This window comes from Hypomesus nipponensis, chromosome 10 (assembly GCF_054491055.1).
Source record: "Hypomesus nipponensis isolate SF chromosome 10, ASM5449105v1, whole genome shotgun sequence".
NCBI lineage: Eukaryota > Metazoa > Chordata > Actinopteri > Osmeriformes > Osmeridae > Hypomesus > Hypomesus nipponensis.
The window spans coordinates 15752501-15777615 of NC_140370.1; the positions used below are offsets into that span (position 1 = coordinate 15752501).

General features: G+C 49.9%; 1 protein-coding gene across 4 annotated transcripts in view; it reads right to left on the reverse strand.

The window, feature by feature from the left end:
• The window catches only part of pard3ab (par-3 family cell polarity regulator alpha, b), a 141092-nt gene that overhangs the window by 23014 nt on the left and 92963 nt on the right, over nt 1-25115 (reverse strand). For all 4 annotated transcript variants that reach the window (XM_084706549.1, XM_084706546.1, XM_084706545.1 and 1 more), the window contains 4 exons: nt 22630-22860; nt 22169-22424; nt 19214-19342; nt 15252-15518 (listed from right to left, as the gene is read on the reverse strand). In XM_084706549.1, coding sequence (XP_084562675.1) covers nt 15252-15518; nt 19214-19342; nt 22169-22424; nt 22630-22860 — 883 coding nt within the window. The remainder of the gene's footprint in view (nt 1-15251; nt 15519-19213; nt 19343-22168; nt 22425-22629; nt 22861-25115) is intronic.

Here is a 25115-nt window from a genome sequence, read left to right on the forward strand (position 1 = left end):
TACTGACCCAGAGGGACTTGCCCACAGATGGAATGTTCTCTGTGTAAGGGCTTTCAGGGCAGACGCGAGGCCCAGGCTCCTCTGACCCAACACTCCTCCAGCTACTTTATATGTTCCTGCTGGCTGTCTCCCACCTGTGCAGGGCGCTACTGTAAAACCCATCAGCTCTTCACATCGACTGTTCACGATCCCGGACATGCGGGGAGTGACAGACAGAAATATCTCAACTAACTTCTTGAATTCACATAAATAATATTAGATAATATTTTATAGTAAAAAAAAAAAGAAAAAAAAACCATACCAGCCTTTGTTTAAGATGGTCAATGAAAAAGGTAAACTACAACATGACTGCGTTCCTCACACCTGTAAAGCATCAGGAGCAGAGAGTATGAAGCCATGAAGCTGGCCTGCGTTCAGCCAGCCTCCACCTGCTCCCCTCTGACCTGGAAAACAGCTCCACACGAGGCAGGGGATCAGCTGTCCTCCTCCTTCTCAGAGCTCAGGAGTGTGTGTGTGTGTGTGTGTCTCCAGACCAGACACATACATGACAGCGCAAGTGCAGAGCATCAAATAATGTGCCTGGAAAAAGTGTTAAAAAAAATAAAATATATATATATATACTTTTTTTTGGGGGGGGGGGGGGGCAGACAGCGTCGCCATGGTTCAAATCCTACCAGGTTGAGCTGTCAGGATGAGGTGGTGTGTGTGTAGGAGGGGGAGTACAGAAGGATGAAGGGGGTTGGTGAAGGTAAAGCTGGTGTGTGTGTGTGTGTGTGTGTGTGGAGGGGAGACAGAGAGACAGGAAGAGGCAGATGAAAAGAAAGTGGAAAAGGTGAAGGTAAATCTGGAGGCGAAGGACAGAGTGAAGGAGAGGGAGGAGGGGTGAGACCGAGGGAGGGGAGAGACCGAGGGAGGGGAGAGGGGGAGAGACCGAGGGAGGGGAGAGGGGGAGGGGGGGTGAGGGGGAGGGGGGGTGAGACCGAGGGGGGGGAGAGGGGGGGTGAGAAGGAAGTGGGTAGAGGGAGCGGAGAAGGAGAGAGGGATTGAGAGGAGATGACAGCAGTGAAGGTGGTGTAGAGTATAGCAGTAGAGGGGGGAACAGAGGATTAAGAAGGATGAGGGGTGAGGGGTGGAGAGGCGAGAGGAACAGAGGATGAAAGAAGATGAAAAGGGGAGAGAAAGGTGAGTGACTGGGTCACAACGCCTCACTGACGGCAGGCTACATGAGAATGTATGAAATCAGTCAAGAGAGGGATGAGATGGAGGGATGGAGGTAGAGAATACAGGAGAGGTGGAGGGATGGAGGTAGAGAATACAGGTGAGGTAGGAGAGAGGTGAGGAGAGACAGCCCAGAGGAAGGTGCAGGGGGGCAGGAGGGCCAAGCAGAGAGAGGAGGAGCAGGAGGAAAGGGATCCCAGCTGTAACGAGGTGTGTGTGTGTGTGTGTGTGTGTGTGTAGGGGTCTCGGGGACCAGTCTAATCCCTGGAGGTTGTTCCAGCCAGCTGCTGCTGACACAGGTTGCTTTCATACTGGACAGAGCCGCCATAAATAATGTGTTATGAGGGGCGCTTAAGTGTCCCACTTAAATAAGGACCCCAGCGCTATTACCTCTGTGTCCAGGGGTGCTGGAAGTGACGGACGGCCCTGTGTGTGTGTGTGTGTGTGTGTGTGTGAGAGAACAGGGGGTGGCTGGAGGTTGGGGCAGGGGCATAGTGACCTCACTAATGGTCGCTAGATAGTTTCAGCGGGATGCGAAGGAGAGGGAGGAGTTGGGTGCCCGTAAAGTGACATGACTGCCACATCCCGCTCTCTCCCATGAGAAGGTGACTGTGAAGGGTGAGGGTGAGGGGGGGGGGGGAGTAGGAGGGAAACAGAGGAGACAACTAGAAACCGAGAGGAAACTCAAGGTTGGCATCTGCTCATCGCTCTCCAGGGCGTACAGACACAGGGAGCCACCCTCACGACAGACACGTCCTAACACATTTAGTCATTTAGCAGACGCTTTTATCCAAAGTGACTTCCAAAAGAGAGTTTTACAAAAGTGCACATAGGTCACTGATCATAACAACGGGATAGCCCCAAACATTGCGGGTAGCCCAAACATGAAGCAAACATTGTGAAAACGAATCTGTTCAGAAAACTAGTCCCAAAGGGAAGAACCATACTCAGATGGTCGAACGGTTAGGGAATTGGGCTATTAATCAGAAGGTTGCCGGTTCGATTCCCGGCCGCGCACTTCACCCTAATTGCTTCTGGGGGGAATGTCCCTGTACTTACTGTAAGTCGCTCTGGGTAAGAGCGTCTGCTAAATGACTAAATGTTGTTCTCCTCAGGAAGCAGGGACTGGGAGTCTACAGGAAGTACTACCGCTACATGCTACAGTGTGTGTGTGCGGAGATCGTCACTAGAGGCTGAAGGTGTTACTGTACCTGAGGGTGTCCTGGCCCTGAGGTGGGGGTCCTGAGCAGGTGAGACCATGGGAGGAGGGGGGAGACACACACACACCAGGGGTTAGTCAGATGAACACAAGCTTTCTGAGTTAGGGTCAGAGGGAGCATATTAGAAGGGGAGGAAAAAAGAAGAGGTTTTAGGGATTAGTCTGTGTTATGGGGTGTTCACACCCAATTCGATCTTTATGACAGGATTACGCGAAGCAGGAACGTAAATCATATGGTATTAAAATCCCAAAATACATTCCAAAACTGCGTTAAGCCCCTCTTTTAATGAGGATTAGCAGGACTCACAACTGCTACGCCAAGTAAGATATTTCTGCCCGGTAATTAGAAGCGAGACGATATTAGAGGGAGAATATAACGTCTCTGCAGGTCAGCCTGGGTGTCTGAAGTCTGCTGGCAGTTACACGCTGCTACAATATGTCTGTCACTGTTCCTCCACTCTGACCACCAAAATACTGTTGGAAATACACACTTCCACATCCATGATCTTCTACTGTACTGTGTTTTTTTTGTATTTCGCTTTGGATAAAAAGCTTCTGCTAAATGAATCGCATTTGAAAATGGAAAGGTTCACAATTTCAACCCTCCTCTAGAGTCTCTTCTTATAACAGTGCGTCGTTCCTTTTTGTACATCAGAATCAAAGCTGTTAAACTCCCCTCTCAGGCAGTATAATATCTCCTTTAGTGAGAAGGGAGGGAGGGAGGGGGGGAAAAAAGAAGCCATTCAAATGTATATTTCAGCATATTTGGTTGTCAGCGCTGTTTCCTGAATGGGTCCATGGAACCAGATGGGATAGGGGGAGGGCTGTGGTGGTCTGGCCTGACCTGGTGCACTGTGAGGGGGGGCACTGCCACCGGAGCCCCCCCCCCCCCCCCCCGGGACAGATCACTTACCCTGCCTTCACACTCACACACACACACACACACACACACACACACACACACACACAGGCATGTACACACACAGATAACAAACATGCACAAATATGCCCTCTTACATAAACAAGTTCACACGCAAACATGTGGGCACTCAAGCACACGAGCGTGTTTGTTTACTGAAAAAAAACTGAACACGCTAGTCTTTGTGTAGGTGCTAAATCCATACATGGTGTGATGATGTCACACAAATCACACACGGAGGAACTGCTTAACAGACAGTGAGTGATGGGAACCAAGGCAACAGCACCCATCAACGTCCTTCCCCCTCCCCCCACCTCCGGTCTCCCCCCCCCCCGACCCCCCCTGACCACCCCTCCCACTGGGAACCATCAATCCACACCCCCCTCCCAGCCCGCTGACGACGACAGACCCAATCATAACACGCTCCAATCAGATGTCGCCGGGGTCACGGCGGCGTCCGCACCAGCCAATGAAACCCTGAGCGGCAGACTTAAATAATTGGCTATGATGGAAAGGGCCCTTAGTTTGATTGGCTAAATTGATTGGCTGGTAGCTGGAGTGAGGGAGTGCGGAGGACGCTACATGGTGTCGCTGTGGCATAAATCATGTGTTGAGGGGACAACCAGGGAACTCCAGCACGTATTGATTAGTCATTATTTGTGCTAACAGAGTGTGGGCTGGGCTAGGGGTGGGGGCCAAAAGCCATCCATTAGCCCAGGACAAACTGCAGGATCAATAGGACTGGCAGAGGATAGACTGTTTGTCTCGGTCTTAAACACACACCGTCTCTCACTCTCTCTCTCACACTGTCTTCCTTCCTCTCTTTCACACACACACACACACACACATACACAGAAGCACACAAGCTATATCTGGTTGTTTCTTACGTCCAGCTGGATCATTAGAAGGAGAAAGAGAACGAGCATGTCTGTCTTTCCAAACCCTCAGGGAAGGACTGTACTCCTCATCCCCCCCCCCCTCTCTCTCTCACTCTCTCGCTCTCTCGCTCTCTCGCTCTCTCACCCTCTCACCCTCTCACTCTCTCACTCTCTCACTCTCTCACTCTCTCACTCTCTCACCCTCTCACTCTCTCACTCTCTCACTCTCTCACTCACTCTCTCACTCACTCACTCACTCACTCTCTCACGCTCTCACGCTCTCACTCTCTCACACACACACACACACACACACACACTCATCCCAGTCTCAGTCTCAGTATACAGGGTGAAGAGTTATGTAGCCCGGTCTACCCTGTACTGTACCTTAACAACTGTCTTCTCTGGATGGATAGAGAGAAAGGGAGGAATGGAAGGAGAAGGAGAGAGAGGGAGACAGAAAGAGAGAGACTACACACATCACCAACACACAGACAGGAAAACCCAAGGTATCCCAGACTGACAGATCTGTCAACACCACATCCCTCAACTGCTTTCCCTCCTCTCCCTCTCCTCCTCTAAAAACCACAGACTCGCCCCTACAATCTGTTCAGAAAACAACCCCCCCCCCTCCCCCCCTCACATCCTCCCCTCCAGCTCCCAAGGGGGGAGGCACTTCTGTGTCCTCCAGAAAATGGACCAGGTCTGCTTCTCCTCAGAAATGAGGGCTGAAATGGATATTCTCAGTAACGGCCCCTCTCACCTCCCACTCTGTAGCCATGAAAATGTCACAAATTGGGTCTAATTGGGATTGCTTTAATCTTGGCTTTTCTCTGGTGGAGATTTTAAAAACCTCATTAGCTCTGTCTGAGAGAGAGAGGACAAGCTGTGAGGTTCTTTAGAGTCATACCTTTCTGGTCTTTGTTAAACCTCAAATGTATAACGTTTGTAGGAAGAAAGACATTAAGTTGGGAAAATAAGTTATTTCAACAGCGTGTAAAATGTGCACAATTCTGTACATCAGAAGGACCGAATTACATTTTTTTTTTGCGTGTATTCATGTCGTATCTCACAGCAAAGGCATTTCTTGAACAGAAATCTTGTCATGTCCCCTCTCTGAACTATTTATATACTCTCCACAATACCAGATTTGCATAGTTAATCGGGGCAAAATAAGTCATTCTGTGGTGGTTCAGACAGTTTTCACCAATCTCTCTCCTCCAGATGCTAGCTTCATTCCCCTCACTGCTGCAGTAACTCATTTCTACGACCTCACAAAGGGACACACATTTTCAGATATGAATCCATTGAAATTCAAGGCAGTGAAGCTGGATCCAAACAAGTGTCAGCAGAGAAGCAGATAGAATAACAAGCCTATCTACTGGTGAAAACCCCAGCATGCTTTGAATCCTCTCTCTTGTTCCTAATTAGCTAAATTGCTTCTTTCTAGTTAAATCATCTCATTTAATTAAATAAAGAAAACAACTTTTGAACGAAAGTTTTTTTTGTGTGCGTGTGCGAGCGGGCAGAAGAAGTAATTACTTTGAAGTCAGTCAAAGTCCCATAATCCCAATTGAGTTCCGCTCATTAGCAGAGAGGCTTGGCAAAGCCAAACAACTAGAGCCAATTCAATACTTTTTTTGTCAAAGTTAGCGATTTATCTCGAACAGAAACCTGTCGTGTGTTCGACAAATTAATACCGGTGGCCTGATTGCTTTGCTTGGTCTTGTGTTGGTGTGTAGTGCACTAAACCGTGTGTATTTAGGGGGATTTCTCACCGAGGACCAAGACAGACGAAATAATCGGTGAATTCCGAACCATAATAATTTATGATCGTATCTTCAATTCCAATATTTCTCTCTGTAATTATCTTTTTAAATATTTTGCTCTGTAATTATCATATAAAAGAGCGCCTTTATGAGTCAATCGGCAACATTTCGAAGCTTTGTCAAAATGACTTCTGAAATAAACGCTTCAAAGAAAAATAAGTATTAAAACATTAAATTAATAATATTAATTAAATGACTTTGTGAAAGTCATCCTAAATATATTAATATCCATACTGTATGCATTTTGTGTCTGTGCATATTACATGCATTGTATGCCAAACAAAAGTATGTTTGTTCTGTAGTCATTATATTAGAACTTCCAAAATAAATCCAGATTCTAGATCCCACTGTCAACATTCCATTCCGAAGGCAGTCTTACTGTTCCACAGGCCAGTTCAGAGACGGGGGCCCCGTGTGTGCAGGTCCAGAGTAGATGACAGCTTTAGTGGATCGCTGGAGAGACCTCCTGCTGGGATGAAACCTGAAGCCCCACAACAGAGAGCATTCTGGGATAGCTAGCCTGCAGGGTGAGGTCTGCCTCCCCCCCCCCCCCCACCCCCCCACACACACACACACACACGCGCGCGCACACACACTGCCATGATCCTTCAAAACCACCAGGACATTCCCTCAACCTAACAGACATGCAGAAGTAGGCCCACTTGTGTGATCCATTTGGATGCATCTCCTGCTCATATAGGAGTATCATTAGTATCTTCGGGAGGGGAGCGTATGACAGGAAACACATCCTAAACTGTGACAATGAGATCAGATTTAACGAGGTTAAGTGTAGTCATGGGAACAACAATTTTACCATTCGAACATAACCCCAGCAACACACCCTCGGGCAAAGCCAAACAATCATCCGTTCTAAACGACCATTTCCACCCCCAACACCTTGCTGAAAGTTTCATACCTGGCCTTGCTTATGTGTTTATTCTCTCCAGCGCACTGAGATCTAATCATCTGCCAGCCCGAATATGACATGTCTGATACAAGATGAGTGACGTAGTGAGTGAAAGGCCCGAGCGAATCACAAGCACCAGCCGTCTGAGCCATAATAATAGGCTTTTTGGCACGCGACGCCTTGACAAAACTGTCAGCGTCCGCGTCTGATTTAATCGCGGCGGCTCGCCCTTTTCTCTGTCGCTGTCGGTGAGTCGGAGGGAAGCGTTTGAAAGATGACTCGCGAATTTCTCCGACGGGAGACGGGAGAGAAAACATCCGCACATTAATACATTTATACCCAGTGTCGTCAGGCGCTAGACGGTGGCAGAATACCGAATGAAGGGGGAAGGAAAACAAAGTAGAGCATGAACATTTTAAAAACGTGACGGTCTGTTGTAACTGTGTGTAACTCTCTCCTGAGGCAATGACCAGCCCTGGCCTTAGTGACTAGGCCTACTATCCACAATGTCTGACAAGTTCAACCTTTAATGGGTTTTTCTTCTTCTTCTTTTTCCCCCCATATCTCCAGTCTTCCTTCATTATGTCAGTTTTAATTTGTGTCCACAGTGTCCGACAGGAAACACCTCTCTCTGTCTCTGCTCTCTGCACGTGAATAGTCTCACCTCTCTCTCCTCTCTCTGAACGCGGATGATGTCTGTTAATGGGACAAGCGGCCATGCTGTCAGCTGAGGTCATGTCTCTGTCAGTCTCTCACTCCTTATGAGCCTTACGATGATCGTGTCAGGAGATAACGGTTTATACAGCCCTCATGGAGGGAGGGGGCTCCCGGCTTGGAGAGAGAGACAGAGAGAGAGACAGAGATAAAGAGAGAGAGAGAGACAGAGATAAAGAGAGAGATACAGAGAGGGAGACAGAGATAAAGAGAGAGAGAGACAGAGAGAGACAGACAGAGAGAGCACTCTCAGATCTGTGGAGCCTCTTAACTAAGACCAGGCAGCTTTAATAGAAGCCAGAAGCGTCTTTATGTTCTCAGGATTTCTCTCTGTACTGCTGAGCTACGTGGAGATGAGATGACCCCCCCCCCCCCCCCCAGCCTCTATCTCCCCCCCCCCTCCCCCCCAGCCTCTATCTCACCCCCCCCCCCTCCCCCCAGCCTCTATATCACCCCCCCCCCCCCCCCAGCCTCTATCTCACCCCCCCCTCCCCCCCAGCCTCTATCTCACCCCCCCCTCCCCCCCCAGCCTCTATCTCACCCCCCCCCCTCCCCCCCCCCAGCCTCTATCTCACCCCCCCCCTCCCCCCCAGCCTCTATCTCACCCCCCCTCACCCCCCAGCCTCTATCTCACCCCCCAGCCTCAACTGGCCTCAATCTCATCCCCCAGCTAGCTCTGACACAGGACGGACAGAGACAAATGAGCGTGCACACACACACACACACACACCTACAATTCCACCTGGTGGGTCTCTATCCCCCTCAAACACAGTTCATCCACTTTCTATGTACATGATTCCCTCCACATGTCTGTGTCTCTCACATCGCACAGCTACACAATGCTACCAGCCCGCCACCCCCCACTCAGATCTAAAGTCTTCAATCAAAAATCTTATTAGATTGTTCATAATCCCCCCCCTCAGCTGCATCTAAATGGTACGACCCGCCCAGTCGAGGCTGATCTAATGCTCTGTGGGGGGCCCCACCACAGTGTACCCCCAGGGGGGCTGGGGGAGGATTTAGTTCAGATACAGTATCCGATGGATGGAACAAGCGCATTCTGACACAGAATGTAGGTCACAATGCTTTTAGGTCGGAGAGGCGTTCTAAATATCCATGCGAGAGACTCCAAATGTAACATTCAGTTCTCAGTTCCGATTCACACCACGGAGGGTTGGGATCTAACTCTCCGTGGGGAGGGATACGCCGGGACCGACGCACGCCATTAAATGGAAACTAATGTGGAGCATACTGTGGGGCATTACGCCTGTGATCTAAGCTCCTTAGAAGTCCATTAAGAGTGTTGGACATCAAATACTTTAGTATGACGGATGAGAAAGTGGATTTGAATGCCGTTTCGAGGGAAAACAACGTTAATGTGTTTGTGTGTGGGTGAAATGCTACTTCTATATTGCTTAACCCCCCCTCCCCCCTCCCCACCCCCCTCCCCCCTCCCCACCCCCCACCCTTTGTCTCTGAGTAGGTTGGAGCCTGTTAAGTGATCCGGCCAGAAATAGGTTTTCCACGGTGGGGGTGCTCGGTCAGTCAGGCTTCAGATATGAGAGTACTGTGACATCATTCTGCCAACAGCATGGTCAATACTGGCCTTCAAACTGTCCCACAGACACACGCATGCAACAACACAACGTACCGCCACTGGCACACACACACACACACACACAGTAACCCTCACACACACAGTAACCCTCAAACACACACACACAGTAACCCTCACACACACAGTAACCCTCAAACACACACGCACACTAACCCTCACACATGCAAACACACACACACACACACACACACAAACAACAACACACACACACCTTTAACAGGTAATTTCCCCTCATTTGGAAGCAGCTGACCTGTGTGTGGTTCTCTTGCCCAGCGAGGGAGAGCAGGATGCAGCTACAGTGGCCTCACTCATCATCCAGGGCAGTTGTCTGCTCAGACCAACGTCCTGGCCCCCGAGGGCCACTCCGGCCAGGGCCGCACTGCACACATCACTCACACACGGAGCGGCCTTCACATGACAAAGCAGGTTTGAGGTAACATAACTGTATTGACGTTTGCCATTTTGCTTTACTAGTCACTGCTGCCGGGAAAAACGACTGCACACAGCGCATTTTTAAATAAAACAAATACTACTGTGTTATAGATGATGTTCAAATAAAAAATGAGGGTTGGTTTTTTTTTCCCCCGTCCAATATCAGTCAACCTCTATGGTTAATTAAAATATGTTTATGTGTATACAGAGCTAATCTCAGTATGTCAGAAATACGACACGTCTGGCACCCAGATGGTCAAATCAAATACACTGAAAAAATGATCATGTGTTCCACAATGTTTACTAATTCAGCCATCCATTACTGTAAGTAGTCAAATCCTGTCCTATTCTCTCCTATAAGGGGTGGGCTGACTCTGGTTGTGAGGGGGGTTGTGTGTGTGTGTGTGTGTGTCAGGGGTGCTGGGGGGATCTATGGCCTGATTGACTGAGTGTTGCGTCAACAGATGGGGTAATCCCTGCGTCCCCTGGAGGTTTACATGACATATGAAGAGGAGAAGGTGTGATGCTGACGGAGAGTGGCTGGACACGTCCTACACACACTTCAACCATGCGAACGTGCCACGCAATCCCACGCCAACACACACACACACACACGTCTCCAAATCCATCACACACAGTACACACACACACACAGAAATACAGTACACACATACCCTTGTAAAAACATACTGGCCTCCTTTCCACCTGAAAACTGAGGATTCTAAAAACAGAATACCTCCAGATGATCTCTCCCTTGTGGAACTGAGCGTCCGGGATGAACATCGAAATGACAGCTAAATGTTGTGATTAAATTATCAATAAAAAAAAGAAGGAATAAACACTGTCATAAACCGCTTGGTTATAATCTGGGATTGAGGATGTACCAGGAAGACATCACGCTGAGGGGCAGGTCAGGAGTTTATGGATTATAAAGTCATCGTAAACATTGGCTAAATGAACGCCGCAGATGTCGTCAGATACGTGAGTTATGGAGGGTGACAGGGCGGGGGTCCCTGCTGTGTGTTCCGACAGGGCTAGCATCCTCTCTAAAGTCAGCTCAGTCACTGAGGCTTTGGACCCTTGTCGTTCAATGTCGAGTTGCTGTGGAGGTTTGGAGAATACCTCACTGGGCGTTTGACATGTAGCGTAGTCGTGTTTACGTGTGTGTGTTTACGTGCGTGTGTGTTTATTTTGTGTTTGTGTGCTTCTTTGTGCCTGGGGGAGACTCATGCTGGGTGTCTTCATGCTCTCTGAATGGAGAGAAAGACATAGAGATGAGAGAGAAATAAAGAGATAGAGATGAGAGAGAAATAAAGAGATAGAGATGAGAGAGAGAGAAATAAAAAGAGATGAGAGAGAGAAATAAAAAGAGATGAGAGAGAGAGACAGAGAGAGAGATTACCCCCTGTTGAATGTGGGGAATGAATTGCCCTTTGGTACACTTTACTCTGCAAATCCACTCTGGGCTGGCGTTCAACTGCGACCGTGCTCCATTCAGCTGAGAGCGCGAGCACGCCGACCTGGAGAGGTGGTCTTCCCTGACAGGGTCTCTGAGGGGTCTTATTTCCCTGCAGGGGCGTTCGTCTCCAACGCCGTGGTCCTGGTGCGGTTGTGATACGGTGTACGACACCACTATCCCTCCCCAGACTCCCACCCCCCCCCGCCCCCTACCCCCCAGACTACGTTCTCCCTTCCAGCCCCGCCCATACCTCCCTACCCCCTCCCTATCCCCCCAGGTCCTGGATGAATATAACGAAGCACAGGAAGGAGAAAGACAGCCTGGGAGCGGAGCGGGAATCTAATCATGTGACACCCAGACGAGCTCTGGCTGAGGTCTCGTCTGAGCGGGTGAAGTAACATCGCCTCGCGGGGACCATTCACTTGGCTTTCCTGTCAGCCTGATGAAAGGGATTGTGGGAAACCGACGCTCAACATCCACAACGATACAATTATCAGGCTCGTATGATGTCGAACGCTTAAGTGAATTACATTTCCTCGTTACTTTGCGGTAAATGCTTAAATTGTTGGGTGTTTGTTGTGACTTTGCGCCACTGACACGGAGCAGTCTCAAGGACTCATAAAATGATGTTTTCTCGTTGTGTTTGCACAGTCTAGGGAGCTACAAAGACGTTTAAATGATGACAAAGTAACCAGATGTCAGACATCCGCGCAGACCTCTTGTGAAATATTTGTTGTAATTGTGGGAAAAGGTTACAGAGATAAAAAAGCGGAACTTTGCACAATATTATGCTTGGCAGACCAGGAGGGTGAGGGGGAACAAGCAAGGTTTGAAAGAAGGAGATTTGCCATTTGGCCAAAAACCAAAAGTGACCGAAGCTATTCTTATCACCCGAAGCACACATTGCCTTCAATGCATTTCACACAACAATCACTTGTGACACTATGAAAAATAGTTATTTCAACATATACCCTTTTGTATTCAGGTTTTACCCAGTTGAGTTTGACTCTTAAAAGGCTCCCCAAGCTCTTAGCAGAGTTTTGTTTCTCATCGCCTAATAGACGTACCAAAAAACCCAAAAACAAACAAAGAAACATCTACCTAAGATAGTTTATCCACCATTAAATCTTTACGGCAAACCATCAACTCCACTCAGAGAGGTATTAGCCCAGCAGTTTCCACTGTTGCCAGCAGACTGATGGAGTTGACAGAACTCAGTCACGGTGTTCAGGGCGGAGGAAATGGCCGTCGGTTCCCTCAGGATTCCTCTCCTGCTCCTGGCAGACACATTTTACACTTTACAGTCCAACTGACATTTCTGACGGGCCGTTGTTTAAAAAAAAAAAGCAAGAAAAAAAACAAGGCCAATTAGAAAATGAATTCCTGCCTTGTATTTACCCAGCTGGTGGTTTGATTGTGGGGACTCTGCATAGCCGTCGTCGGTGGGCCAGTTAGACGTTTGATAACCCTAGGAGGGTTAGACAGAGCGGAGCGCCTCTCGGCCTGTCATCATTCCTGCTGTCATTCTGAGCCAGAGAGAACAGAGGGGGCAGCCTGGACTACACGCACCTTCTATCGTAATCCAAACCAATCCAGCACATGGCCTACCTGTCCACCTTTAAAGAAATGACAGATAATCCAGGGCACGTAGGTCGTACGGTACACTTCAGATGTCCTCTGTCGCCCCAATCACCTCTTACCTAACCTAAATCAGCATGTTTCTGGATTAAGGGAGGGCAGTCACGTAATGTCACGTCATCTAAAACAAGGCCTTCGAAAGATTAATGTTGTTGTGGAAGGGTAATGATATGATGTCATAAGGTTGCTTAGAACAATGCCATGTAGAGCTTAGTATCATGAATATGATGGCCTATAGACTCTGTCTGTTGGAAAGCCTGGCTTTAAACAGTAGATATGGAGGAGGAATACTTTGACGTCCACAATTCTTCAAGGTTGAGTGTTCAGACAGCTTTCAAAATTCCTAAAGTTAGGAAAGTAACGCGAAAAACTGAAAAACTAATTGACAACAAAGGTCAACAGGTTTGATCTCATTAAGAAGAAGGACCACGATTAAAGGCAGGTGATGCAGCTCCTAGCCTGTGATGCAGCCCCTGGCCTGTGATGTTTCTATGGCAAACCTGTTTTCATGGTTCAACTGTTTCTACACGCCAGCTTTGCCGACTGTGAGAGGGAGAGAAAGGCAAGATGGAAGACAGGTTTCCAAGGCTTCGAGGCAGAGCACTCAGGCAGGGGTGCCATGACCACCAGCATGCCTGCTGCTTCAGAGAAAAATCCACAGGGTCTCCTCCTGAACCTCGCAGGGGGGAGGGATCGAGTTCACTTCCTGTTCAGTGGGGGGTCGGACAGGAAACATACTTCCTGCTTCTCTTTCCCAAGATATATTTTTCTGATGTTTTGAGGCCTGGAGATGAAAGTTAAGATGCCAAGTGTGTTTGCGTTGCTGGTTTGTTCAAGGTTGTGAAGAGGAGTTACTGAAAGGAACTGTTGTGCGAGTCTCACACCGACGTCGTTCAAGACTTGAGCGACATACAAAACTGTCGAGGATCAGTTATGTTTGACTCAAATGATTTAGAATTTGATTATATTTATAAAATAAACTCATTATTTTGTATACTTCCTTTTAGCATGCTAGTAATTACGCTGTTCTAACCATTTAGTGAAAAACGTGCCTCTCTCCAGCTAGTTCAGGGCCTAAAGAGGCTCCCAGTAGAGTTATCGATGAAACAAAACCAGATGACGACTCCATCCATGACCTAATGCATTTCTCCTACTCACAGCTGTCTCACAGAGAAACACGAGAAAGAAACTCATTAGAATCATCATCAAGCATGCAACCAAAATAATAAGGCCATTCAAACCAGTAGAGACTAAATGAATTATAAATCAATAAAAAAAAAATGAAGCACAGTGCTCATAAAATATACACAGCATTGTGTGGAGGGACAGTGATGTTACACAAAGAACATCACTTTATCCAGACTAGGGAGGTTACCACTGGTCTCTCACTGCAGACAGACCAGGCCTGCAGCACTGACGGCTGCAGACCAGAGAACAAGCAGTCTGCACAGACTAGAGGTCCTTAATTAGATGAGCAGTCGCTCAGTACAGTGTTGCTACCCTCAAACAGGTATCGCCAGTCACAACAACGTGTTTACACCAACGAAAGAGAGAGGACAGGAGAGAGAGAGAGAGAGAGAGAGAGAGAGAGAGAGAGAGAGCAAGACAGAAACGGGAGTGAAAAAAAGAAAGAGAGAGAGAAATAAACAGAGTGAGAGAGAGAGAGAAACGTGGAACAATTCCCTTCTCTGCTCCCCCGGGCAATCTCCCAGCTCCGGCAGCAGAGCTGACTGTGTCTGCCGGTAGCTGAACGGTGACATTTAATGTCATTTCACCCCGACGTGAGAGCTCAGCGCCAACCTAACCCTGAGCTGAACAGTCCCTCTGAGCTGCGCTGCAACACAGGCACACAGTGGGGTGTGTGTGTGTGTGTGTGTGTGTGTGTGTGTGTGTGTGTGTGTGTGTGTGTGTGTGTGTGTGTGTGTGTGTGTGTGTGTGTGTGTGTGTGTGTGTGTGTGTGTGTGTGTAGGTAATGATTGTTCTTCTAGTCCTACTATGGCTTGTGTGCAGCAGCAGCTGTGGTCTGACTGATTCAAATGAGTCTGTTTCATTTGAATCTGCCTGATTCACATGAATCAGTTTCATTTGAATCTGGCTGATTTAAATGAATCAGTTTCATTTGAATCAGGAGTGTTGGAGGAGCAGCAAAACATCCTAGAACAAACAGGACAGCGGGCCCTGATGACCAGGGGTGAAGACATCTGCTCTACGAGCTCTCAAGACATAACACAGAGATGTCCCCCCCCCCCCCAAACAGGAGTGTGACAGAAGACCTAGATGTAAATGATGTTCCGTGTACTTATACGTTATGTTATGCCAGGTGCATGCGTTGTCTTGTCTTAAGAATGTCAGTGCCCAGTCTGACCTTGTGTTGTTCCGTGTACCTGACAGATAAAAGACTTGAACTTGAACGTCCATCCTACCTGTCTGCCGAGGGCGGACGGCCGTTGCGAGCCTTGCTGACTTGGGTGTAAACAGAGTCTGAGTAGTGGTGCTGGTGGAGGGGGTGGAGCTCTCCCCGGGGGCTGTGAGGCCGGCTGTGGCCCCCGTCCAGGGACGTGTCCAGGGGGCCGATGCCCGCATACGGGTGCTCCTCGTCGGGGCCCGGGGGCCGGGCCACGTCCTGGATCTCTGCGTAGTCCCTCTCCCTTGCCTGCCTCTCTCTCAGCTCCCTGGTCTTGGCCTGGATCCTGGATGGGGAAGGGAGGCGTTGTTATTACCAGTGAATGTGCTGGGTGTGAAAGGGGTTCACCAACGTGAACTCGAGGGTTTATGCACGCAAACGCTAGAACTCAAGAAAGGTTTTCGTTGATTCGCTTGAGTAGGTTTTAAGTGCGCGTTAAATGCGGGAGTCCCTCGAACGACCACGTCGTTAAAAAAAACATCACGTCACGCTGCATGAGCAGGGTCAGCACATTAAACACATCTGTTAGAGGTGTCACATGATCATGTGAAAAGGACCCTGTCAGCTATTAGGCCCTAAACATTCCAGCTAAAAGCTTAGCTCTCAGTAAACACACCTACACAGACCACGCTGGCCCAGGCCAACGCATCACAACAACAGAAAGCCTTGGAGCGTGTTCTGAAAGTGGCTACTTCCACCACACACCCCTCAATCTCACTGGGGCTATTATTACGATGCGGGTGCTCAGGGCGGCCATTTTACAGCACGGAGTACATCACCGAGCTTGTAATTACAACTCTGACAATTATCAGGCCTTTTCAACCGCCAATTATCATCCACTCACTTTTCTGCAGACCTTTTTAATGTGCGGAGAGAGAGAGAGAGAGACAGAGAGAGAGAGACAGAGAGAGAGAGACAGAGAGAGAGACAGAGAGAGAGAGAGAGAGACAGAGAGAGACAGAGAGAGACAGACAGAGACAGAGACAGAGAGAGACAGAGAGAGACAGAGACAGAGAGAGACAGAGAGAGACAGAGAGAGACAAACAGCTCTGCCTGGCAAAGCACCCGGTACAACTTCTAGCCCCTCGCGGAAATGACTGAAAACTACTGCCTGTGAATGAAATAATATATCAAGAAACGGTTTTTTTCCTGTTGAAGTGTGAAATGTAAAAAATATATATTTATTTATGGCGGAAATATTTTTGGAAAATTATACTACCCTGATGAGATTGGGAAAAAGTAAAATAAATAAATAAAAATAAATAAATAAAAAGTGACTTGAGAACGAGAATAAACAAACTTCAACTGCAATCTCTGTGTTTTGGAATTAGGTTCTTTTTGAGGAAATTCAACTCAACACAGCCCTTGAGTGTGCGCTGACTGTCCCAAAGACCTACCCCTCATTGCAGACTCAGCATTTACCTAAGAAAACAGCAAGGACATGCCCTCTCGAGAATTCTATCTTTAAAACCGTGGAAAAACAACATTATCCTCCACTCCAGAATGTGTGGCTCACTGATTGGGCATGCTCAGCAGCTAAACTGATAAGATAGAGGGAGACATACCAATCAGGACCCTGGCTTTCCATTACACAAGCGTTTCCATTGGTTTCAAATGGAGCAGGGGACTGATAATGTAGCATCGGACCGTGGTTAAAGTGTGGTTAGTAGATGGTATTTATGAAAGCCCCGACCGGAACAAGGGGACACGCATCTTGATCCTTGAACTGACCAACAAGGACCACAGCAGCTTGTCTGCTGTACCAGAGAGGCTGAAACAGTCGCCTCTGGAACCAGAACAGACTTTTAAAATCCCCTTTTAATAATTATTATCAGAGGGAATCTTTGTTTGTCTCTCCCGGCTACGCCGCTTCCACGTTCAGAAGTCAATAAATCAAGAACACGGCTGCGTCTCTGTGTTCAGCATGAAGCCCAATTCAAAGGGACCCCAGTGATGCCAGCGCAGGTCCTGAGTGGGACCAAGTGAGGCAGGAAGGAGGCCCTTGGCCAACGCAGTGTCCCTCGGGCCCCTCTCTCGCTGATGAGGAAACGCTTGTTTGTCTTCATGATTAGCCTTGATGACAGATGGAAATATCTCTGCTTGGCAGAGGGGAACTGGGGCAGAGAGAGAGAGGGAGGGAGAGCGAGAGAGGTAGAGAGTGAGAGCGAGAGCGAGAGCGAGAAAAAAAGAGAAACAAACAGAACGAGAAAAGTACAATAACCTAACCAGGGAAGGAGGAGGAAGAGGAGGATGAAGGAGGAGGAAGAGGAGGATGAGGAGGTGTGGGCGGGAAGAGGAGGAGGAAGGGATGAGGAGGTCTGAACAGAAGAAGGAAGACGGGGATGACGGGTGACCTTTCTCCAGCTGTCAGGCAGAACAATCCCCCATTACCACCTATTGTGTCCATTGTGAGCCAAGTCCTTAAGCGCCAACAGCCACACCAGTGATAATACATGCTGGGAGACGGGAAGAACCGGGGGAAGGTACCACGAAGGACTCCGATAAAACCCACATCTGGTACATATCCACAGCTGACAGATGATTAATCACCTCACAGCGGCGTAAAGGTTAACATTTTCAAGTCAGATTTCAGTGAACGTCTCGGTAATGTAGGTGTTATTAATGAGGGTTAGAGCGTGTGAGTATAAACAGCAGTTTGGGTCTTATCACCGTGTTATCGCTCAGTGATCATCTTCTTTTTCACTGAACGCCCGGGTGTTACCTTTCATAACATCTCAGAAGTCAAACGTCTCAATTTGCTCTGGGCCAGAGAGGCTGCATGGAGCTCCTGAACCCCTTGGTCTCTGCCTCTCGTCTGGAGAAATTCCCCCGCAGAGTCAATCAACCAGTTAGAATTACTCCAGCCTCGGGGCAGGCCAATCGATGAGCTGGTTTGTCTGAGGAATTTGAATTCCAACTGATCCAGGGAGGGGGTTGTGTGCCATTACAGATGAGGCATTGATTAAGTCGAGGGGAGAGCAACCTTCACCCCCTTTGGAGGACTTGCACGCACAGACACGCACACACACACACAAACTTCCTAATCACATTACTCCCGTCGTAGAGCTGAGCATTGATTACGGGCTATCTCCCTCGCACAGGTTTTCAACTTCTCCGCAAAGACGAGACAGCTAAGGACCATCTACAATCATGGGGGATTTCTGAAATTGCACACAAAAACCACACAAACCTTTAAGACAAGAAAATCAACTTTCCTTTGTGACAAACTCCTGGAAGAAGTTCTTACCTCTGAGGTGATTAGATGTGAGCACGGAGAAGGCAGCTCGTCCAAGCAGATATGATTTCGAGACCAAAGACTCATTATCCCGTGTGAATAATCTCCCACATAACAGAGGCCCTGAACTTTCCAGCTGTAATCATATCTCACCTCCACTAACTGAGGCGCAGGCAGAATGCCACTGATAACTCTTATCCCAAAAGACTGTGTGGGAGAGGAACTAATTAAGTCTTGGCTTGTAATGTCTCTGGCATTTAACAAACTGGTGCCCAAATGACTGGCACATCATTGTGCTTTCCACTGACTGGGCGAGACAGGGTGAAGACGGCCCAGGGAGAGTGGTACTGTACAGAACTCTCTCTGGATTCTGTCACATCTGGTTGTTGAATCTCTTCCAAGTTCCAGGCATCTCAAAAGACTTCATTCTATTTCGTATTCTATTCTGTAACCGACGTTCCAATGAAATTTGGTTCACCTCCCCACTCTCACCCTCACCTCTCCAGCCTCACCTCTCCACCCTCACCTCCCCACCCTCACCCCCCCACCCTCACCTCTCCAGCCTCACCTCCCCACCCTCACCCCCCCACCCTCACCTCTCCAGCCTCACCTCTCCACCCTCACCTCCCCACCCTCACCCCCCCACCCTCACCTCTCCAGCCTCACCTCCCCACCCTCACCACCCCAGGCTTACCCCCACCTCCCCACCCCCACCCCCACCCCCAGCCTCACCTCCCCTGCCTCACCTCTCCTGCTCCAGCTTCATCCTCAGGGTCTCCTCCTCTGACGCCTGCGTCTCCTCCGGCCTCCACTTGCTGGAGCCCTTCCGCTCCATCTTGTCTCCTGGACGGTCGTCTTTGCGGTGTTTGCCGAACCTGGTGAGGGAAGAAAAGGAGTCGGAAACGGTTCTTGTTGAAAGAACTGTAAAGAGAATCTGGTGACAAACAGGGGAGCCTTCAGAACATCCCTGGAGGAACCTGTGGGAGGGAAGCAGGGAGGGAGGCAGGGAGGGAAGGAGGGGAGGCAGGGCGGGAGGGGAGGAGGGAGGGAGGGAGGGAGGGAGGGAGGGAGGGAGGGAGGGAGGGAGGGAGGGAGGGAGGGAGGGAGGGAGGGAGGGAGGGAGGGAGGGAGGGAGGGAGGGAGGGAGGGAGGGAGGGAGGGAGGGAGGGAGGGAGGGAGGGAGGGAGGGAGGGAGGGAGGGAGGGAGGGAGGGAGGGAGGGAGGGAGGGAGGGAGGGAGGGAGGGAGGGAGGGAGGGAGGGAGGGAGGGAGGGAAAGGATGAGAGGAGAGTGGGTGGAGTGGGGGCTGACAAAGCCTAAAGAACAACAGAAACAAACAAACAAAACGGATTCAGATGAATTGAGGGTGTGAGGACAAACAGAAGCGAGGGAGCGCAGAAGAAAGATGAGATCAAAGGATGAGGAGGGATTACCGCCTCTGGAGAGCTGTGCGTGTGTGTTGTGTGGAGTGTGTGTGTGTGTGTGTGTAAGGTGTGTGTGTGTGCGGTAGAGAAGGAGGGCCCATTACTCCATTAATTTATCAACAAATGGCTCAAATGTAGCAGAAAGCCCCGTTGGCCGCGAAACGCCGGTGTTCATATCGAGCACGGCGCCATCGATCAGGAGAGCCAAGGGTGGCAGCTCCCCTCTCCACTCCGCTGGCTTCCATTACAGCTCCTCCAGCACGGCCCTCAGTCACCACTCACGTCTCCACACACGTCGCCGCACCACCATTCATGACAGGAAGGAGAACTTTTTTGGGGGGGGTGGGGGTGTGGGGTTGCGTGTCATCACGACACAAGGGCATTGTGTGTGTTTAATATTCAGGGCTCATATTAGGAGGCCTTATCTTGTGTGTCTGGGAGTTAAGCAGGGCTGATAAGAGGAACAGGAAGGAGGCTGATAGGGATGTGAGGTGAGGCTGCGGTCTACCCACACACTGAATCAGCCCCTGTGACATGGGGTTTGCTTCCCAATGTACTTCTAAATGCGGGGCGCAAGGCAGGAAAAACGACAAAAAAGACACGTGTGTTGACAGTGAGAGTTACTGTCCAAAGATTTCACTCAAACAGACGTGCCGTCGCACGTTTCTGCTCCAAGAACAGCAGGGATGTTTGCGAGTTGTGAGTTGTTCCGTTTACCATAATAACTCCACTGTCACCCCCCCCCCCACCCACCTATCTCCTCCACCTGCCCCCCTCAACAACCCCCCTCCCACCCACCCATCCCCCCTCCACCCACCCATCTCTCCCCCTTCAACAATACACACAAAAAAAAAATACTTGCAGAACTCGGGTGCGGAAAATAACACTAGCCCCTTCAGTTTCTGGGCGGCAGCCATCTTGGGCCTGCCAAGCTGACAGATTGGGTGCTGCTTTCAGTCCAACTGGTGATTAGAGGCGGGGCTGGGCTGTGCTGTCTGAAGTAGCCTGACGCTAATGAGACTCTGATTGGCTGCGGTGAGGACGGGCGACACGAGAGGGTCAGCTCTCAGGGGTCTCTGTTGATCACACACTCACGTGTGTGTTTACACACACACACACACACACACACACACACTCTGTTGGCACAAGCCGCATGTTCACACCACTCACACACATACGGATTCCGCCCCCTGCCTCTATGCTGCACACACACGCGCGTGCGCACACACACACACACACACACACACGCACACACGCACACACGCACACACTGTTGAGCCAAATCAATGAGATCTCCACGACGGTACAGCAGCTCTCCACATGCAGAGATACTTCCTGGAGGTCCTTCAGAAAGGTTGCCATAGCGATGGCGGTAAACCTTTGGTGGTGGAGGTGGAGGAGAAGGAGGTGGAGGATAAGGTGGAGGAGGAGGAGGAGAAGGAGGTGGAGGATAAGGTGGAGGAGGAGGTGGAGAAATTGGAGGAGGAGGTGGAGGAGAAGCTGGAGGAGGTGGAGGATAAGGTGGAGGTGGAGAAAGTGGAGGAGGTGGAGGTGGAGGAGGAGGAGGAGGAGGAGGAGGAGGAGGAGATCTGCATACCAAGCAGCCCCTTCCCCCAGGAGCTCATTACTCCTCTCAGCTTTTGGCCCATCACACGTCAGCCCCACTTTAGACAAACATGATGTATGATGGGTGTGTTATTGGCTGACCGGTGAGAAGACAGAGCCCTGGAGCCAATGGTAATCAGGGGGTGAGACACGGTAGCCTATGAGAGCGTGGATGGGAAGGGTTGTCTGAAGCCTGGGGGAGCATGGGCCACTGGGGGTCTGGTTATGTTGTTTTACTGCGTTAACATGTTGTGATGGAAATACAATTGTCCAGAAGGGGTAAGAGTGACCCTCTTAGCTACGAAGGATTTACATTGGTTTTCCAGAATAAATATCCATCAGTAAAGAAACAAAACAACAACAAAAAACGAATTGAGTGAAAACAGTCAACCCCTTTCATTAGGCGTTGGTTTTCAGTCATTTCCGCGAGGGGCTAGAAGTTGTACCGGGTGCTTTGCCAGGCAGAGCTCTCTCTCTGTCTCTCTCTCTCTCTCTCTCTCTCTCTCTCGCCCGTCACACCCACAAAACAGTTAGCCTTGCTACCGTGCATGAGAAAAAGTGAATACATAAACGTATGTGTGCAGTTAATACATAAATGCTGAGTGCACATCCACCTTCCACAGCACTGAGAGGCATACCAAACAAATACATTTAGGATCGGTAGATCTCTTACCTAAACATTTCCCCTAGTCCCTTCAGCATGCCTTTCTTGGCTTTATTCTTCTCTTTCTCTTTGTCTTTCTCTTTGTCCCTCTCTTTCTTCTTCTCCTTCCCTCCCTTCTCCTTCTTCTTGTCGTCTTTGGTGCGGTTGTTTCCGTTGACCAGCGGGTCACCACGCGGTCTGTCGGGGTTGGGGAGCGGGGTCAGGTCCGCCACGGTCGACACGGAGTCCCTACCCGACCGCGAACTCTCCTCCGTGTCTTCCTCCACTGGAGACGATGGGGGAGAGAGAGACACAGGGGGAGGGAGAGAGAGAAAGAGAGGGAGGGAGAGAGAGAGGGAGAGAGACAGGGATTAAGGAAGAAGAAAAAGTATTCTCTTAACAGTGTATTTATGTATCAGATCCTTTAACCCAAAGCGAAGCACCCTCTCGCTCTACCACCGAGCTTCACCCATCCCATAATATCCACTCACGCGTCTCCATGCCCTCGTCCTCTTCCTCGGGCGGAGCCGGCCGGTCGTACGACTTGTCGATGGCCGCCCGGAAGCTCTCGTTGCAGCCACGGCCCCTGATGATGCGTGGGCGGGGCCTGTGGAAGGGCACGTCCCCGTTGAGGGTGACCTCGGCCACGGCGGTCTGGAGACTCTCCAGGGAGCTGGACTTCTTCAGGCCCAGCGACGGGCCCACGTCCCGGGTCGAGGAGCCTGGAGGAGGCAGGAGGGACACGGGTCATACCACACGTACCAACACACACGTGACCTGGATTCACATACTTCAAGACTATACTTACTAAAAACTCTCTCAAAGACTTGTTTAAAGACTTGTTTAAAGACTCGTTTAAAGACTCGTTTAGAGAGTCAGTTAAAGAGTCATTAAAGTACTCTGCGAAAGACTCAAGTCTGAAGCGCCTACAGACAACCAGCGCAGCATCCTCGTACATGGAGTCTTCTGACCCCTCTTGTTTACTAAGCCACAGCGCTAACAAGGCAGAAGAGCACAACACCAGGCAAGCCGGGGATTGTGAACGGAAAGTGGTCCCTCCAGCCCACACACAGCCGAGACGGGCTCCACAGGACACAGGAGTGTGTTGATACTCAGAGAGAGAGAGAGAGAGAGACTGGCTGTTCCTCCTAAGAAAAGCTGTCTGGAAGGGGAGGCTGTTCCTCCTAAGAAAAGCTGTCCGGAAGGGGAGGCTGTTCCTCCTAAGAAAAGCTGTCTGGAAGGGGAGGCTGTTCCTCCTAAGAAAAGCTGTCTGGAAGGGGAGGCTGTTCCTCCTAAGAAAAGCTGTCTGGAAGGGGAGGCTGTTCCTCCTAAGAAAAGCTGTCTGGAAGGGGAGGCTGTTCCTCCTAAGAAAAGCTGTCTGGAAGGGGAGGCTGTTCCTCCTAAGAAAAGCTGTCTGGAAGGGGAGGCTGTTCCTCCTAAGAAAAGCTGTCTGGAAGGGGAGGCTGTTCCTCCTAAGAAAAGCTGTCTGGAAGGGGAGGCTGTTCCTCCTGTCCATGTGCAGCTGTGGATGACGAGGTGATGAAGTGAAGAAAGGAAAAGTGGTACAGAGGTAGAAAGTGTGTGTGTGTGTGTGTGTGGGGAGGGCTGGGTGTGTGTATTGTTGATTGTGCGTGTGTGTAGTTGGGTGTGTGTGGGGCTGGGTGTGTGTGGGGCAGGGGCTGTGTGTGTGTGTGTAGTTAGGTGTGTGCGTGTTGAGGAATTAGATTACCTCAGCAGAACCCCCACTATGATTCTAATTCTAAAAAGGCACACTGTTCCAGAACCCTGTCCACATACAAAACCTGTGTGTCTGAGTGGGTGTGCATGTGAGTGTGTATGTGAATGTGCATGTGAGTGTGTATGTGAGTGTGTATGTGAGTGTGAATGTGAGTGAGTGAGTGTGTGTTGGGTAAGTACAAGGCTGCAGCTCCAACGTGGGTGGCCAACTGTAAGGGTGGGACTGACTGAGTGATGAGAAGTGGAGGGAGGGATGAGGGAGGGAGGGGTGAAGAGAGGGAGGGATGAGGGAGGGATGAGGGAGGGATGAGGGAGGGCTGAGGGAGGGAGGGATGAGGGAGGGATGAAGAGAGGGATGAGAGAGGGAGGGGTGAAGAGAGGGAGGGAGGGCTGAGGGAGGGAGGGATGAAGAGAGGGATGAGAGAGGGAGGGATGAGAGAGGGAGAGATGAGGGAGGGAAAAGAGAGAGAACGAGGGAGCGAACAAAGGGTGTAAAATGTAACCCATGCAGACTGAACAAGCGACAGCCTGCACACACTCATGATCCTCATCCTGCCTTGTCCCCTCAGCACCTCAGCAGGTGTTTAGTCTGGGGTACGCACCCGCTGGGGGATACATCTCAGTTTAAGACAGTACTAGAGGAACGTCTGACCAATCTGCTGTGCCCTGTTTGTCTAGAAGTGCCTTCTATCTAAACAGCAGATAACCTTGCTCTGACAGGGATCGGCTGAGCTGTCAAACAATAACAAACACAGCCATCCATCTCCCTGTCAGAGGGTCAAGACCTGTTTGACTGCCTGGATCAGGACTTCTACAGGTAGTACTGTACCCTTTCTACAGCCCTTTGACAAGGAATGACTCGGAGGACTTTGCGTAATGTACGTCCAGAGAACTGCCACTGGGAGTCAGATGGCTGAGCCGTTAGGAAATGGGGCTAGTAATCTAAAGGTTTACGGTTTGATTCCGGGCTATGCCATATGACGTTGTGTCCTTGGGCAAGGCACTTCACCCTACTTGCCTCGGGAGGAATGTCCCTGTTCTTACTGTAAGTCGCTCTGGATAAGAGCGTCTGCTAAATGACTAAATGTGAAATGTAAACCCGTGAGCTCCACCTCCCCATACCACTGATGGCATGCCTCCCCTCCTTCCTCTGCTACACCCATCACACCAGCGAGGCTTGGGAGGAGAGTGGAGGAATGTCTCAAGGGTCACATGCAGCGGCTAACAGTCCCCATATTGT